Here is a 19,201-nt window from a genome sequence, read left to right as displayed (position 1 = left end):
CACTCAAAATAACAGTATGTAGTTGAAATATTACTTCAATACCATTCCCTATATTTTCACGTCAACGCTGCTTTCGGTTTTAATAATCCTCTAACTTGACTTCTTTCATTTCCTGTTAAATCCATTAGTTATTAAATTAAATTAATTTAAAACGCCATTATTCATGACCGTACTAATTATCGATAACAAGTTGTAGAATGACACCAAATGTTGTTTATTGCAAATCTTAATGGCGCCGTTTTTCATTCGTCACTAGCAAAATGACATCATATATTGGCGCGAATGGAAACGAAATGGTGCTAGATTAAATTAAACCGACACTTAAACAAGATTCAAACGCAAGCGTACAGAAGTCTGTTACGGAATTTTGATTGTGAACATTACAGTTTCTATAGTCTTTCGTTATCGTTATACAAATATAATAACCTTTTTCTGTATTGCATCGGTGTATGAAATTTCTACACAATCATGAGAAAACCCCAGATGCAAATTTTTATATAAATATATTCGCGTGAGACAATTCAAAGCGCTGGTAAGCTGGTCGCATTGCGGACTCATTTCCATTATCCGGAAACATTATCGGCACAGTAAAAACAACATAAAGCGTAAAAAAGCTAATTATCAAATCATGAAATTATCGTGAACGTTCCATTGCTGTTGAAAATTAATATTTATTTTAATAAGTGTGTTCACGAATATTTAACCGCAAACATGTAGAAGCTCTAGGAGAAATGAAAATATGAGTGTCGTGAAAATCTTTTAAAGTATTAGGATATATCGATTGACACGAAACTGTTAAGGACTGACGGACGGGCGGATGAGCTTACTAACAGTTTAACGGACGAAGATCATTAAGAAAGAAAAACATATTTTGTTTACTTGTCGAAATTGATAGTTTTTGCCAATTCTATGTTTTCTTCATTTTTAGATTTGAAAAAAAATATGTCGAAGCTATGCATGGACTGGAAACACTTTTCTTTGTTTCAGTTGTCTCTGAGGTCTTTTTTCTTGATCTCACTTATACGTCAGATAATCCAAACCAGTCGTTGTGAAGGGTGTCAAAAAGTACAAAGAAGAGGTAATTATCACGCCTATTATTGTTTCACTTGTGTCGCAATAAAACCTGTTAAATGGCGCCTATTCGATGCCTCTCATCAATGGCTTACATGTCAATGGCCAAAATAGGGATGGTAACATTTCCCGCATGCAGACTCGAATGAATAAATCCTAACATCGCATTCGCTAATGACAGAGAAATTTCACGAAATATAAGCTTTCTGTTTCTTTTAAGATTAATAGGTTTATATTATAACTGTGTTTACTGTTAGTACAAAAACAAGTTATGAGCGTGACATGGGAGGCCCATGTTTAATTTAAAGGAATTAATTGATCTTTTTTTGCGTTTACATCTAAAATGAGGCGACCCATGACCCATGACTATCATGCCTCTAGCAGAATATATAGGGTTAGTTTTGTGTCAAAATTCTAATGATAGCACTGGAGTATGACGAGTCATGTATCTGCTTCGTGCTTTGCGGTTAAGAGTGTTTTTGTTTAAACCAATTATACATTCTTAATTATTGAATACATTGAATAGTATATGTTTGATGAAAAAATATTTGTCCACGAAATAGTATTAACAATAACCACTCATATTAGTGTACTAAGTGGATAATCATATAAGAAGCGAATGGCCAAACTCGCTCTCAAGAGGAACAAAGTGGGGAAGCGAAGTCGCGAATACTAGATGTAATGGCTCCGAAATTATATGATATGGGACTTAAATATATGATTCGCGTTATGCGAAATTTGATATTATACCATACGCGGAAAGCGTAGCTCCATACAAGCCCGCACATCCGTGACTTTATGACGGACAGGGTAGCTCCTTCCAGGCTGCGCGCATGATGGTCTAAAATGTCTTTTGGCATCTTTTGCATACCATACACAATTCAAAACGAATTATTTAAAGTGCATACTCTTCAAAAAGAAATGTTTTAGTTGTATGACTCCATGAGATTTTGAAAAAAGCACGGCCATACTGTGTACCAATTTTTATAAGAAAGCTTAATTAGAATATGCATTTAAAATAATAAATATATATATATGGTTAAGTCAAAAACATATAAATTGTATTAGAATTAGTAAAAAACTTAAAACCAACAAGCGCCCATATACAATGTTATCTCATTCGCGTTTTAGTTTGGTGGGTTACTCTAATCAAGTCTATAAGTGAAACTGTTGTTTGGATGATACATTTGCCAACAACCTTGTTTTATAGATGTTTCTTTTGCTTTAATTGTATTAAACATATTTGTAACAGAGAAGATCTAATTGTTATTTTTCTTTTGAACATATTGATTCACTTTGATTTCCAAAGAGGTATTCAGTTGCGCTAGTTTGAATAGTATACTATTGTTGAATGATGCTTCACTACTTGTCCACTAAAACGCTGTGTTCAAGACAAATCGAATATGTGATGGCATTTGTCGAAGTGCCGCCCAGAAACGAAGGGAACGAATTTACATAGACAAAATAAATATGAATACCATTTGATGTATTACGAGATATCTTTTGCTTCTTATTTTATGATCGGACGGTTAACATTTTAAGAAATATACATTTTACGACTTTTTTACATTTAAAAAACGTTCAACTCAGGTCAGAAAACCGTCAGCTCATCATGAACAGAACGTTGTGATCGAATTGAGCCCCTCTGCAGGCACTATCATAGCTGTTTGTGTCTAGTATTGTTTGCCAAACTAAGTATTGGATTATATGAACGCCAACTAGATACGGATATAATACAAATTGAAAAATATGTTGATATATATATATTTCTAGAGCTTGTGAGAAGTTATACGTACACTTTTATTTATTCGCTTGCTTAAACAATTTTGTAAATTTTTATCCTAAAAGAGAATTTAACACTTATGTGTACGTTAACTATAACAGTATATGCGCTTTCATAAAGAAAGTTAGCATCATCGTTTTCCGCGGAAATGAGTTAAGCAGACGACCATTTTTTAAGTTAACATATTTAAAAGGTACGAGTAAATCTTTAAAAAAACACTTCCGCTTAAGAATTATCAAGCGTTCATGTTTAGTACAAAGCGTAGCGATAGCGTGTAATAATCTGAAGTTATATGGCACTATATGCAGACGATTGAAATTTATGAAGCGGACTTTTGAAATGGATTATAATATTGACAGTTAAAAGACAAGCACTGGACACATTTGCCTGGTGATGAAAGGCACTGATCTGAAATGCTACCCACTCCTCGTTCTGTTAACATTATCAATGTTTTTAAATAAAGTTCGACAAAAGGTTGTAATTACCTCCCGTCAACAACGTTACTGCTTCCTGCATGTACCACACCCAATCACCATACACATTGATCTTCAGTGTATTATCACTCTTATTCACCTTCGCTATGTAACCAATTTTACCAATGGCCTGAAAAAGAACATCGCAGTATGAGTACCGTTGATCTAACGTCTTAGCTGTATAGACATTTTACGATAGTTGCTGTCATTTTACATAAACATTTGCATTACTGTACAAATATTTCATCGGGAAGCGAAATTTACCAGTTTACTCTTGTAGTCACTAGTAGAATGTACCACAGTTCTTTTTTGTTGTATTATAGTACGTACATTAATCTTCATACTAACCGGATTTATACTGAGTTCGTAACTTGCTATATTGTACTCACATTTCCAATAAAACGATCGCAATATTAGAAACGCAAATATTGGTAATTTGAGAATATAATTTAAGCAAATAAGTAATTAAGCAGATTGAATTTCGTAATTATGTAAATACATTTAATTATTTACATACATACTTTACACAAGTTATTTTCTGTTGTATTCTAACACGTACATTAATCTTCATAAAACTAGACTTGTACGGAGATTGTATATTGCTATCATGAACTAATATTTCCAGTAAAACAATTCGAAAGATTAGAAACGAAAACAAAAATTTAATTTGATATAATAATTTTAGCAAATCAGTAATCAAACAGATGTTTAATTCGTAAGATTGATCATCTTGCTCGACAAACAAGCACAGCTTTACGCCAAACTTGATTATCTCATAAACTTGTCGAATAAATGTGCAACAACATGTAACTTGAAATGGTATTAAATTTTATTAGAGAATGCGATCATCTTTATATGATGGAAACCGGAAGATCCCCTAAGTGTTAGGTTACCCAAAGAAACACATTAATTTAGCAAAGAACAAAAATTTCGATATTCCTAAAAATATATTTGTTTTCCGCTCTTCCCTTCATTGCGTCTAATCAAGATATGAACACATGCAAGATTCTCTTCAATAAAAAAAACACAACGCTCCAAAAGAAATAATAACAAAAACGCTAATTCTTTGTCACTGTGTCATGCATTTTGTTATTTTATTGTTTTTGTAATGTCCACATAAATATGATGTTTGATTTCAATTGCTTCTATATTAATATATATAAAAAAATAAATGAATAAATTATATATATGTATATATATGTGTATAAGTTATGCTTCTTGTACTTGCTTTTAAACTGTCCATTTCCGTGAACATGTTAGTTAAATACATTTTATTATTTTCCACGTAAAAAACAATTGATGGTGAGACAGAGAGAGAGAGTGAAGGAGGGTGTTCTGCGTAGAAATAATGCATTGTCGTGTGGCAGAAGCTCCATCGGTAGGACGGGCACAACTGGTTCTCACCTGCTACTCAACTCTCACTTCTGGTTCCAGGACCTTAACCCATGCACACCCTTGTAACCGCCTCTTCTGGTGGGCAAAACGGAGTTTGTGTTATTGCATGTTTCTAACGATAAGCTGCAAGTTCTTGAAGAGGAGACGGGCGCCGCGAGGATTTACTCAATCCATCTGAACAGAAATGGCAACAAAGGGACCATTCTTAGCAAAATGGAACGTGACAAAACTACAAGCGTACGGACGGATCAAAGAACTGACGCAAGAGCTGAAGCGCTACCGAACAGACATCAAAGGAATAGCGTAGCGAGGTAAGGTGGCTGGGCTACGGAGAAACATCAACAGTCAAAAAGCTCAAACTATTCAGAGGAAGTATTCTAAACATCCCACGAGTTTGCTTTAATCGATATAAAAGAGGTAATCAACAGCGTCATCAGTTGCAACAGAGTCTCCAGCAGGCTTATCTTGGTCCGTACCTGAGCGAGAACTCACAACAGCACCACCATACAGCTCTACGCATAATAATCAGACTATGTAGACGAGGGGATCGAACAGTTTTATAAAGTGTCAGAGCGAATCATAGAGCAAAGCAGAGTCAGAGTAAATGTCGAAAGCAAAGACATCCTCATTGTCCTCGGTGATTAGAACGCAAGGCTGAACCATATGCCTACAAAGACTGGTCAGGGACAGTATGTAGAATTGGTATAGCAAAGACCAATAAAAGAAGGCTGATACTTCTTTAGTTCAGTAGAACACGCCAAACAAACTGTCCATAACAGCAACCTGGTATGCTCAAAACGGGCAAGTACACATCAAGATCAATTTCTTAGGGTTCTAGAACAAAATCAACAAGGCAATCACAAGAACGTTTCCTGGCACAGACATCGGTAGCAACCATAACTTACTGCAGCCCCGATCAAACTGAAGTTTAACTTAAAGAACAGGTGCATCACCAAGAACACTCGGATCGGATTTGAGAAACTGAATGATCCAGATATAGCAGAGGCATTTCAAGAGCAGATAGGTAACAGGTCTGCAGCCCTGAACATACAAGACACTTATATCGACACCAACAACATCAATTAAATCATGCTGTCATCGGCCGCAGAAGTTCTTGATAGAGAGAAGATATATAAAACATCAACAGTGATGACCGAGATCATTGACATCTGCGACAAAAAATAGAGCTCATGCATTATAAGTACACCAGCCTGGATCTAGAACAGAATGGCAGAAAACAAAGAGGTAAGGATGACGATACAAGAGTCAAAGGAGGAGTGGATTGAGGGGCAATATATCAGCATTAAAAGAGATGACCACAGGCAGCAGTAATAAGTCCGTCAGCACCCTCAAGATCCTCAAGAAGACCAGTCTGACCAATGCCATGGCTATGCCAGACACTGACGATAACCTATTAATCGAGATTTCCGCAGTCCTAAACAGGTGCACGGAATAATGCTACCCGCTTCAACCAGATCTCAGTCACCTTCAGAGCGATGCTAGACCAGAAGCGGATTACACCATTCCGTCCATACTAAAGGCAGAGGTGGAGGAGGCAGTGCAAAGTTTGAATGTAGAAACATCTACGGTAGTAAAAAACGTCTCTACCGAGCTGATCGAGCACGGTCAAGGGGCAACAACTTCAGTAATGACGGCATTATTACAGAAGATCTGGGAAGAAAAGAAGTGACCCAAGAAGTGCATTCAGTTTCTAATCATCCCCCTACAAAAAGTGCAACCTTAAGCTGCACGAGAAGTACCGTTCGTTCTATCAGCCGCATCAGCTATCATAGAAAAGTCAGGTTGTGAATCATCTTCAACCGACTGAAAATTAAAATCCGATATACGGACAGACGGACAGACGGATAAACAGCGGACAGGGCAAACTACGGTTTCGATAGATACACGTTCCAAATCAGTGATATACGTCGATATCTTGCTTTAAATTTTAAATCTGTTAGGGAATTATGCAATTTAGTAATTTTATATAGCGTCGTTGATCTGACACTATGAAAAACAATTAATACATTTGTTCAGTTTACCTATATACCCATACCATAACCACACTTTGTAAAGAATACGCTGACCAAAATTTGACTTACACTTGACTTACACAGGTAATACGCTGAGATATCTTAGACGTTGGAATTATGGATTTCACACAATAAACAACATATTGAAATGCTTATTTGACTGTTTAACTAAATATGTATCAAATAATCCTGATGATACAACATTTAAGAGTTGCGATTCTGAACTTTGTAATGTTTCATACTACATTCATAGAATTTTTGTATGCATCAGTAATACGGTGAAATAATCATTGTTTAAATAGCTAAACAAGAACAATGCATGTCGAAAAAATCGCAAGTCTGATATATCGAAGCTGACTTAACCCTCCTTACACTTTGCATATGTCAACTGTTAAGCTTGATTTTTCAAACAAGTGTATGGATCTTAATTTCGTTTAAGACCCAATCCCAGGAGAGCGCGGATGGTCACGGCAGTCCCGGATCATCCCAGAACTCCACCCTCCCGCCCACTTATCAAGATCCGGGACAATCCGGGAGACCTGTGAACTTTTAAGGATTTTGAGCGTCGACTGTCTTCAATATATTATCACCCCGTTGGCAACACGGCATCCACACGGACGAACATGGCATAAATACGCTATCAACATGGTCCCCACACGGACTGTCCCGGCAGAGCAGCGCTCTATTTCATACAAAGACGGCACAAACAAGGATTGCACCGGATAAATACGGACCAACACGGCCTTTAAACGGAACGTCCCGGACCTTTACGACAACGAAACGGACAAACACGGTAGCGATACGGAGAAAACAAGACCTGTACCGAACGGATAATAACTTGTACAAAAGCAGATTGATTTTCGGTAATCCCATTATTCTGCAATCGGATCTCGAAGATGTAATATCGAATGCTCTTGTGTGCACAATGTAATGAGATTTTTTTATATAACACTTTCTTGCATAACATAGTCAGTGTATAGTCATAACACATAACAGAATCTTGCACATATTATTAACAAATGATACTCACTTCTTTTTTTCATAAAAAGTAAGTCCACATAATATTGCTCAACTCGACTAAATGGCATTACGTGTCAATATAATATTTCGTTACAATGTTCATATACTGTCGTAATGAGCTGAAGCGGCCCAAAGCTATTCGCATTTGTTTTGTGATGCCTTTGTGGTTGAGTTGGCAGAAAGCTTCGTCACCCGATCTATGAGCGGGTTGTCGTTTCGCAATTGACCTATTATGATATTGTGATAGTTGTCCTCCTAGTCAGCGACACTTACACGATTATTTCCATAGCGCTGTCTCAGATTCTGTATGCAGATGCAAGACAGCACAATGGACGTCATCGTCTCTGGAGGCTGCACCTTTAAAGTGTCTAGATATCGAAAGCAATGCGCAAGAATTCCGCACGCGGTTCTATAATACGTCGCCTGTTTTAATATGACCATCCGTCATAATTATTAATATTCCGTCTTCCTCCGTGATACTCCGTATTTTAAACGTGTTTACACTACGAAAGTCCTTGTAAGCATCCTTTCTATCAGACATCGTCCGTGTTATTCGGAGTTCTAAAATGATAGTCTGTGTATCCACCGTGTTTTCGACGTGTTTGTCCGTGCGTGCATCGTCTTCATCATTAGCAGCTCCGTGCTGATCCGTGATGGGCGCGATACAATCAATTAGTATCGGCGTGTTCCTTGTTACCGACGCGAAGAATCGAAGTAATTTCCGGATTAATGTTGGTTATCGCTGCAATAACGAACAGTTTATCGTTCTGATGGTTGTTTGGTTCTTACACATCATAAATCATAATCTTCCGTTATTAGCGCCATATTCCACACTTAGTCGAAAAATATTTCTGAATTTTAACACAACCCGGAAGATAAGTGTGGGTAATTATGCAACAAACCATGGGCGGATCTAAATGTTGTGAAAGTAGTTCCGGAAATTCCAATAAATAATGTGGTAAAATACAACTGCATAAACGATCGATCTAGCAAACTGTTTAACAAAATAGTTAATGTATCATAAAATAGCAGTAAAATAACATTAGTTATATATACATATTTACGTTTGATTAATTCGGCAATTATTTTGAAATTTTGTTTTATTTACTACCATAATCACATTACTATGTTTGACAATCTATATGAAAAAAATTGGATTATTTGCTCGATGTTAATTTATAAAGCCGAAGTCATCAAGAATTATTTAGATGTTTTGCTGTCACGGACATTATGGCTGAAACGGATCCCGAAAACACATCGAATTTGCGGGTCGAAAAATTACCCGCATATCCGGCTTAATGCTTTTGTTCAACGATACCGGGACATAGCGAGAATTAACATAAGGCAATATAAGGGTTTATTTGTTCTAAATATGTAGATAGATCTAAAGAAAGTGCAGTCAAAATGTCTTTTCGATCATTTTTGCATTTTTTTATTTTCCAAATTAAGAGAATACACGCACCAAACGCATGTAGGTCGATGTATGGTATTGAGATAAATGGAAAAAAAAACAACAACCAAATGGCGAATTTCTGAAGCGAAACCTGTCTGCAAAATCTATATCAGCTTCAAACTTGAAACGGCATTTAAAGCGAAAAATAGTTATGAAGTCCCTTGTCTTCAAGCTAAAGTAAGAAAAGCTTTATTTTAGGTTCATAACTTGCAACATTTTTGCGTTTGTTATTGTTCTAACCAGTAAATGATGTTAAAAGAATGACCTTAGTGCCGTACAATACTAAAAAAGATGTTCAACAACATGCTGTAAACGTCATAAATTGTAGCATGCTCCAGTGACTCGAAATTCTACGGGTTTTTTTTTAATTTGACCCGCCGATCTGACCAGAAGAATTTGTTGGACGCGTTCGAGCCCTAACGGTATCGTGGCAAAAAAGGCGATGTATATATTAAAATAGTTTTCGTATTATTTAGACAAGTTATATACATTCGCGATAACATCTAAATGAGTTACGGCTTTGTGTTGGTTATTGCGGCATAAACCAACGATTTGTCGTTCCGAAGCTATCTCCCTAAAACATATGAACATAATATCCTCGAATCATGTCAAAACACTTGCTTTTGTGTACATTATTTAGATATCTGTTTTGATTAATCAATGTTGTTGAGTGTTTTTTTCAAATGTTTTTTTTTTTTTATTTATTCAATATCATACATATAATGTAAACATGTATATGATCATACAACACAGTGATTGTATAAAGCAATAAAGTTCAGACATGTTATACAAGATATGCTATTATATATATATTTTTTTTTTTAGAGAGAAAAGAAAAGAACAACAGAGGAATAGTTTTGAAAAATGATGAGTTGTATTAAGTCGGAAGAAAGCATACTGGATTTGTGTGTTTTGTTGTAAATTCACAATGATCTTGTCTGATTGAAAAAAATATAAACAAAACTTTTTAAGAAAGATAAAAAAAAACTATTTTAGAAAGATAAACTAGCATTAGAGTGAAATGTATATAAGTGGACAAAACATTATGAGAATTTAATCCGATTCCATTTTTGTTCAAAGATTTGTAATGTGTCATTACTGAGGGCTATTTCTTTCTCAATCTGGATTTTTAGTTTAAGACTATGGACAAAACAATTAAAATTTGGTACTTGTTTTTTGTACTTCATGTTTAAGATGAAATATTTCATCAATATAACCATAAAATTCACAATATTATTACCGTCTATTGATTTCAATGAGTTAATTCCGAAACTTACATTTAAGAAAGATAGTTTAACGTTTAGTTGCTGTTGTTCAAGAAAAGATGTTAATTGATTCCAGATAGGCTGGATGTGTTTGCACTCCCAAAAAAGATGTTCTATAGTGTTAATGTTTTCACTGCAGAAATCACACAGATTTGAGTTAGATAATTTGCATTTAAAGAGATATTTATTTGTAGCTATAATTCTATGGATGTATTTATATTGAAAATTTCTCAGTGTGCATTCAATAGTTGCTTTATATGGCATGGTAAATATGTGTTTCCAATTAAGTTCATTTTCTCCAAAAAGGACTTGCCATTTATTTTGGATTTTGGAGTTTTCCGTAGGGTTTTTAATTTGTAGTTTGTAAAATATTTTATTTGTTTTGTTTTTTCTTCCAAGTATGTTTTCTACATATGTTGTTTGAGTACATGGTGTATTATTTGTATTGATTTCAGATTTAATATGTATGGGTATGCTTTTGATTAGTGTGTAGTACTTCAGAAAAATTATTTGAAGGTATTCCATGTATGTAGCATATATTATCAAAAGAGTAGAAATTCTTAATTCTATAGTCATATAATTGGTCGACATATTTAATGCTTCGTTCAAACCAATCTTTATAGAAAAACGTCTTATTGTTTGAAGTTATGTCTTTATTGTTCCATAAAATTGTTTTACTGCTAGTTTGGGTTTCTAATTTATGAGTGACATCACTCCACGCTGATAGAACATCAGACAGAAATATGTTTTCGTTTGCAATTTCATGTAAGATAGTATTGCTGATGTTACATTCAAAGAGTAAGGAGTCACCATATTTTTTTAGGATTTTCTGGTAGAATAATTTCCATTTACTCGTATTGGTATTATCTAGGTATCTTTTAACCCAGCTGCATTTGATTGCATTCAAGAATGAGTCAATGTTCGTTAATTGGATACCTCCATTTTCTACAGATTGAATTAACTGAGTTCTTTTTATTTTATCAGGCTTACCGTCCCATATGAAATTGAATATTGCTGATTTTATATCGTTAATAACATCTTTTGGTGGATTTGGGAGAACTGTTAATACATATATTAATTTAGGAAGTGCAAACGTTTTCAATACTGTGTTTTTTCCGATTAGTGTAAGTTTACGATGATGCCATGATTTTAAGCAGTTTTTAAAATTCTGTAATTTAGGTAGAATGTTTTTAAGAACTGTATCCTTTTCATTTTTTGTGAAAGTAATTCCTAACGTTGTGGCTTCATCGGATGTCCAATTAAATTTCATTTCTTTTTTATATAGAACATTACTTTGTTTTAATTTACCTACTCGTAGCACAGTACATTTACTTTTGTTTAGTTTTAGACCCGATGTCATTCCGTAAAGGGTTAGCGACTCTATTAGGTTATGGAAAGAATCGTAATTGTCGTTTAAAAAGTAAGTTGCATCGTCAGCAAATAGGGATTGTTTGATTTCTTCGTCAGGTTCTAGTGATATGCCTTTTATGTGTTTATTTGATTGGATGTGATGTGATAGATACTCAATGCAAATAATAAATAGCGATGATGAGAGTGGACATCCTTGTCAAACCCCCCGTTCGATGTTAAAACTGTTTGAAAAGAAGCCATTGTTAATGATTATACTTTTAATATCGGTATAGAATAATTTGACCCATTGAATGAGACTTTCACCAAAGTTCATATTTTCTAAGCAGGAGAACATAAATGAATGATCAAGCGAATCGAATGCCTTTTCAAAGTCTGCAAAGAATATTAGACCAGGACTATTTGAATTGTTGAAATAGTTTATGCATTCTTGGATAAGACGAACGTTTTCACAAATGTATCGTCCCTTTATAAAACCAGATTGAGAATTTGAAATAATTGATGGTAATATTTTTTTAATTCTGTTTGCTATACTTTTAGTTGCAATTTTATAATCATTGTTTAGTAAACTAATCGGGCGCCAGTTTGATAAGGAATCTAAGTTTTTTCCAGGTTTTGGAATAAGTGATATAATACCTTGTTTTTGTAGCGTAGTTAAGTTTTCGTTGTTAAATGAGTAGTTAAGTGAATTAATTAGATGTGTTTTTATATCATTCCAGAATATTTTATAAAATTCGATTGTGATGCCATCCGATCCTGGGCTTTTGTTATTTTGCATTTCTTTTAGGGCTAGTCCACATTCATATTCATTAAGCAATCCGTCGCACAGTTGTTTTTCCTCCTGGTTTAAAGCGTGATGTGTATTTTTAAAAAGGGTGTTATTTTCAACATTTTTTCGTTTATAGAGGGTTTCGAAAAATAAACGTTGTTCTTCTAGTATTTGAGTTATGTTTGTTATATTTTTGCCATTGACTACTAGTTTGTGTACAGTTTTTTGTTCACTTCTACGTTTTTCAATGTTTGCGAAATATTTTGTGTTTTTTTCATTGTGTTCAACATGCTGAGCACGCGCTCTTAGTATTATTCCATTGAGATGTGTATGATAGATTCCATCTAATATTTGTTTTTTCAATGTTATTTCATTTTCAATGTCGGTGGTATCATTTGTGTTTGTTTGATGCAATTGTTTTTCAAGTGTGTCAATGGTTTTGATGGTTTCAGTTTCAAGTTTGTGTGTTTCTTTTTGTTTAAATGATGTGTATCTAATTGTTGTGTTACGTATATTTCCTTTGATTACTTCCCATAAGGTGTTTGGGTTTGCATCTTTATTATTTTGGACTGTATTTAATATTTCCTGTTTTATTTGTGTTTGATATTGTGTATCTAATAAGATGCTGTTGTTAATTTTAAAGTATCCTGGGCCTCTTTCATGTTGCATATTGTGCAGTTTAAGTTCAACTAGAGAATGGTCAGTCATAAATCCTGGTTTTATGTTACATGTGTCAATAATGTTGCAAAGAGATTCAGATATTAAAAAATAGTCTAATCTACAAAATATTGTTGGTTTTGTGTTTGAGTGCCAGGTGAATTTGCTTTCGTTTTGATATATTGTACGCCAGATGTCATCATATTGTAGTTTTCAATTATGTTATTTAAAATGTTTCTATTTTTAGGATGAGAATAAAGGTTTCCATTCTTTTTGTCTAATAATGGGTTAAGAACAGTATTAAAATCACCACCGATTATAATGTTTTTATCTTGGTTATGAATTATAAAGGTTTGTAGTGTTTCGTAGAATGTGGAATCATCTATGTTAGGGCCGTATACATTGATTAATGTTAATTCTGTTTCGTGTATTTTGATATCTATACTTGCTTGTCTGCCAATTATTATTTCGTTAAAGTTATTGACTGTGATCCCTATATTATTTTTTATCAGAAAGGCAATGCCGTGTTTATTAGTATGTTGTCCGCTAAGATAGATGTCTCCGTCCCATTCATCTTTTAAGGTTTGTGCTAAAGAATGTGTCAAGTGGCTTTCTTGTAGTAGGCATATACTATATTTTTTTTCGTCTAACCATTTGAAGATTTTAATGCGTTTTTCTTTATTGTTAAGCCCTTTTACGTTCAGAGTGCATAATTTAATCATTTAAAGAGAGGGAGGGTGTGTAAATATTATTATGTGGGTTTGTCCAGTAAGTTTCTATTTTAAAGATGTCCATACATACATACAAAAATAGAAAACTAAAATTAGAGATACAAAAATATGCATATTCTATAGGCATGAAGAAGTGAAAAGAAATAATCACAGAAGGATGAAAAATGAGCTGTAAGATATGAATCCCAAAACAGGTATCTTGGGACAATATATATAATACAATATTCATAACTTTCAGCTTCTGCATGTTTAGACACAAACAATTCAGAAACTTAAACACGAACATACATTATAAGAACAAAATAATAAAAAGTACAAAAGGAGGCTTAAAGTATAATGAATGATTGTGGTTACAATCAAACATATGGACTTATTTACATCAAAATACATAATTTTACAACATACGTAGAATTCTTTACGTGTTATTGTTTTGGTGGTGTATTCCTTATGGTGAACGTAAGAAAAAGGAAAAAGCGACATAGAAACCCAAAGTCTTCATGATTCTGACAAAAGCAACAACAGCAACAACAAAAACAACTTCATGCAACAGTTTTTGAAGATCAGTTAATTCTGCATGCCTTTTAGAAGTTTATTATTTTAATATTAAATACATTATGCACTATTTTTGTTAATGAATGCTTAATTTATCTATACTTATTTTTTTAAATAAAATCTACATCTATACGTGTTTATTTTACCGCAAACATATGTGTTTATAAACGTATATTTATAACAAAGTACAAAAACATCCCTGATAGAATAAGAATTTATATTAAAGGGATCTTTTCACGCTTTGGTAAATTGACAAAATTGAAAAAAATTGTTTCAGATTCGCAAATTTTCGTTTTAGTTATGATATTTGTGAGGAAACAGTAATACTGAACATTTACCATGGTCTAATATAGCCATTATATGCATCTTTTGACGATTTTAAAACCTAAAAATTATAAAGCGTTGCAACGCGAAACGATTGAATAATTTGGAGGAATCTGTTTTTGTCGTTAAATTTTGTGAAACTACGAAGATTGCTTATATAAGGTATAAAATACTTTACGTATATGTAATCGGCGGAATAGCTCAGTAGGCTAAAGCGTTTTTACTTCAGGACACTAAGGACTCCAGGGGTCACTGGTTCGAAACCTGGTCCGGGCAATGTTCTTTTCTTTTTTTTAAATTTTATTCTTGATTTTTTACTGGAGCTTTTACGATCCAATGTTTACATTTATCGATATAAAGCATTTAATGAATAAGTTAAAAAATGCCAAAATCTGTGAAAAGGCCCCTTTAACGTTCAAAACAATATTTCGAAGTATTACTAAATAATTTTTAAGAAGGAATTCTTAATTTATCTAGACATGTTTTTTTAACAAAATCTACACATATACATGCTTATTATCGACAAAAAACAAAGACATATGAGTTAATCATGTAATTAAAAACAAGTTACATAATATCCCTGATAAATAAAAGATTGTCTTTAATTTTTATAATGAAGACTTATTTTATCTAAACATATGTTTTATAACATCTACATCTACACATGCTTTTTACCCCAACATGTATGCGTTAATCATATAATTAAAGCAAGGTTCAGAACATCCCTGATTAATGAAGGATTGTCATCAACGTTCATGTGTTGCATATATCAATTGTATTCATTTATATATAGACGTACTTAAAAGCGTATTTAAGCAGGTTAGTGTTCGCTCATATTAAGAAGACATAATTATACAAGAACAATATGCAAATTTTCTTTTTACAATAAAAATTGTACACAGCTTAAAAACTTGTCAAGCATATAAAGAGGACAGAAAAACTTTTATTTCGACAAATACATATACATATTTACACAGTTGAAATAGGCCGTTATGGTCCTTGATCAACATATATTATATCATTCATATATTCATAATACATGGTGTTGCATAAAAAAAACGTTATGGTTGAACAAACGATAATGTTCTGATACAGATACTAAATATCGCATCCACTCGAGATTCAAAATCAATTTTCTTAAGAGACATACAGTATTTACACAGCATATATTGATTTGATATTTCAATATTTCTATTTGAAATTTTTTTTTCAAATGTTAACTCACCCCCTTTTGCTCGTTTTTCAAAATCTCCGGTTCATTTCTGATCTGCACCAAGTCGCCAACAGCAAAGCGAGGAGAACTTGAATTGCCATCAACATCACCAGATAAAGGGCTAGTCGTTGTGTTACCGTCACTTTGAACATTAACTTCGGTCAATGAAGCTGGGTTCAACGTCCACCTCAATAAAAAAAGTTCATAGAACGTTTTAAATTATGTGTGACAATAAAGCAATGGCCACAATGTCATTATCACAATGAAAGTGAACATAACTATAAAATATCAGCAACGCTATACTCAGCCTAGTCATCAACAACTACTGTATCTTAATTTTTTATCATTTTTACAAAAAAGTAATAATATCAAAGGCAACTTAAAATTAAACGTCTACGATAATATGTTTTTCATTTATTTAAACAATACTTAAATGGCGCTACGCTTGCATTATTATATATTTATTGGTGCGAAGTTTATAAGGTGATTATTTCAATTTATAGCATTCATTTAATAGATTTGCTAGTTGCGAGTATTTCAATAATGAATGCCTTTCAACTGCAAAATAATATCATAGGAAATACAAAAATTACGCCGAAATACAATTCAATAAAACGTTATGTAAATAAATTCAATAAAACTTTATGTAAATCAATATACTTATACCGAAAAAGAGTACCTCAAATACACCAACTATAGGCATGACAACGTGCAATGGCATTTCGACATCATATGCATTTTGAAGAAGTTGTTTTGAAATATTATAAACTTTACGATATACGTTTACTGATTGTCCTTATTAGTGCAAACAAATAAATAGTTTATATGACATGCAAAGTAAAAGAAGAAAGTAATACAATTAAATTATATTTACAGTGGCAGTTAAAAAGTAAAAATAACTATAAAAACACTATTTTTTATTTAAATCTTTTTATTTTTAGCATTGTTGTTGTTCGTTTTTCATTAACGGAAAGGGATTTTAAATTATCGTTAATAATAAATATATCTTTAAACCATGCATATATATATACGGATTTTGCATAAACAATTATAACACAATTTTAAAAAGTTTAAACAATGTATAAAACCTTATATACATTCTGGAAAGTATGGATAATGTTAATGAACTAAATTGTACGGATGGTTTCACCCGTTTGCTGATTTAAGTGGGACAATGGTCAAATACCGTCTAAAGCCATGGTCATAACCGTGTTCGCGCGACATGACGTTAAACTTGCGTTAGGAGTTTTATCGAAAACATGTATCTTACGTACAACTCTAGTTTGATTTTTTCTTGATCGCACTCTCGTCGGTTCGGACTCAACTGACATTATCAACATCTCTTAAGACGGTCAATACCTAGACAAGCGCGAAGTTTATAATTAAGAAGCGGGGATTGGGCGATGCGGACGTTTAACAAGACGTGTTTGAGTGCGCCCATTATCTGAAACGGAACCACTGCTTGGCTTATATCTAGCAGTACTCACAGGATATAACGCATGTACACAAACCAGCACGACCATGCCGCTTTAATATTGCTGATAGAGAGGTTGGATTCTCGTCTTCAGTCCAAAGAAAAGCATGTATCCAAACTTGATACAGAACAAAACAAACTGGCTCTTGTCTAAGTGGATGTGCATGCATGACAATGAGAAAATGCATCCATGAATTTACGACTGAACGAAATCGAAGCAATCTGTCAGTCATTGAGTGATATTGAGGACGAGTTCCATTCACACAAAATAAATACAAATAAATACATCAAAAACACGGTCGGAACTTAAATTCAAAACTGATAAAATCGAGAAGCAAATATCAACATTCGAAAATGTAAATAAGATGATCCAAGTTAACTTTACTAAACTATTGTGGCGTAGCATTATGGCCAATCTTATTTGCGTTAGAGTACCAGAAAACACAGCGAGTAATACCGCGGTATACGACTATAATAATTGTGAAACAATTTTGCGACGATATCTTACAGAACGAATAGAAAACGATATGTCTATTAACACTTATGATTACATACACATCAATAACCTTCGCAAGTGTACACAGGATTAATGGTGGCTTTAACTAAAAACATCTACCCCGCCCGATAGTAGCAAAATTTGAAAAATACAGTGATCGTGAAAAGATTCTAAGAGCGGGTATCTTTCTTAATCAAAATAAGTCAGGCTGTAACATAAATAAGTCAGGCTGTAACATAAATGAACAGTTTCCACCAGAGATAGAGAAACGCCGACGACGATTACTGCCAATCATGAAACAGTACATAGGTGATCCTATAAATGCGCTTAAGTTCCGCATAGTGCATGATAATCAGTACATAGAACACAAGGTGTACAATTTGAACACAGGGTCGATGAAGCACCAAAGCCATGATCGTTAACAGCTCTCAACAAGCCATATTTACAACTTGTCCTAAGCTAATATCATCTGCGTCATGGAAAAAACAAGCGAAAGTGGCTTTTGATTTTCGCAATAAAACCGTAGTAGAAATTCTGAACAGTGACATCTTTAAAACGCCGCAAAGGCGCAGACCACTGATTTTACGTTCGCCCCAATCCTCTCTGGATAAGTTAAAAGGCATCGGGAACAATATTGTGATTCATCGTTATCCACCGCCCCTGCATAGCAGTCCGAGATCCTCCAGCAACTCGAGCCAAGCGAAAAGCAATGTTCCCAGCTTAACTCAACCGTGCAATAGGACGCACAGGGAGAGAACCAATCTTCTTTACAGTTAGTCGTTGTGTGACATGATTAAAATTTATCACGTTAAATGTTTTCGGACTGAGATCTAAACAAATGTGCCCACAGTTTTAGTCATTTCTATGCAGTTTTGACTTTATTGGTTTGCAGGAAACAAAACCGACGATAATGATGATTTAGAAAAAAATGGGTTTTAAATTGCACTTTTAAAGCAGAAAACAGTTATCTGAACGTAAATCAGGTGGAATTTTTCTCCCGCCGTCAAATATTAAATAATTACCGTAATAACTCTATGTTTTTTGACACTCTCAGTTTTCGGACATCCCTTTATTAGCAAAAATAATTATTTTTTGTGACTCTTAATTTTCGGACACACAAGTTT

The 19,201-nt window shown here is 33.7% G+C and overlaps 1 protein-coding gene and 1 long non-coding RNA gene across 2 annotated transcripts in view; both read right to left on the bottom strand.

The window, feature by feature from the left end:
* Positions 1-8,114, bottom strand: part of LOC127859723 (uncharacterized) — a 248,848-nt gene extending 240,734 nt beyond the window's left edge. Inside the window, exons 1-4 of the mRNA XM_052397230.1 lie at positions 8,049-8,114; positions 6,185-6,256; positions 4,964-5,047; positions 3,340-3,457 (exon numbers count right to left, since the gene is read on the bottom strand). Of these exons, the coding sequence (XP_052253190.1) occupies positions 3,340-3,457; positions 4,964-5,047; positions 6,185-6,256; positions 8,049-8,114 (340 nt within the window). The remainder of the gene's footprint in view (positions 1-3,339; positions 3,458-4,963; positions 5,048-6,184; positions 6,257-8,048) is intronic.
* An 8,111-nt stretch (positions 8,115-16,225) lies between these two features.
* The window catches only part of LOC127859433 (uncharacterized), a 14,106-nt gene continuing 11,130 nt past the window's right edge, over positions 16,226-19,201 (bottom strand). The window contains exon 3 of the long non-coding RNA XR_008039386.1: positions 16,226-16,294. This is a non-coding gene — a long non-coding RNA (uncharacterized LOC127859433). The remainder of the gene's footprint in view (positions 16,295-19,201) is intronic.

Source organism: Dreissena polymorpha, chromosome 15 (assembly GCF_020536995.1).
Source record: "Dreissena polymorpha isolate Duluth1 chromosome 15, UMN_Dpol_1.0, whole genome shotgun sequence".
Taxonomy (NCBI): domain Eukaryota; kingdom Metazoa; phylum Mollusca; class Bivalvia; order Myida; family Dreissenidae; genus Dreissena; species Dreissena polymorpha.
The sequence above is the reverse complement of the archived record's forward strand: the minus strand, read 5'-3'. Positions and strand labels throughout refer to the sequence as shown.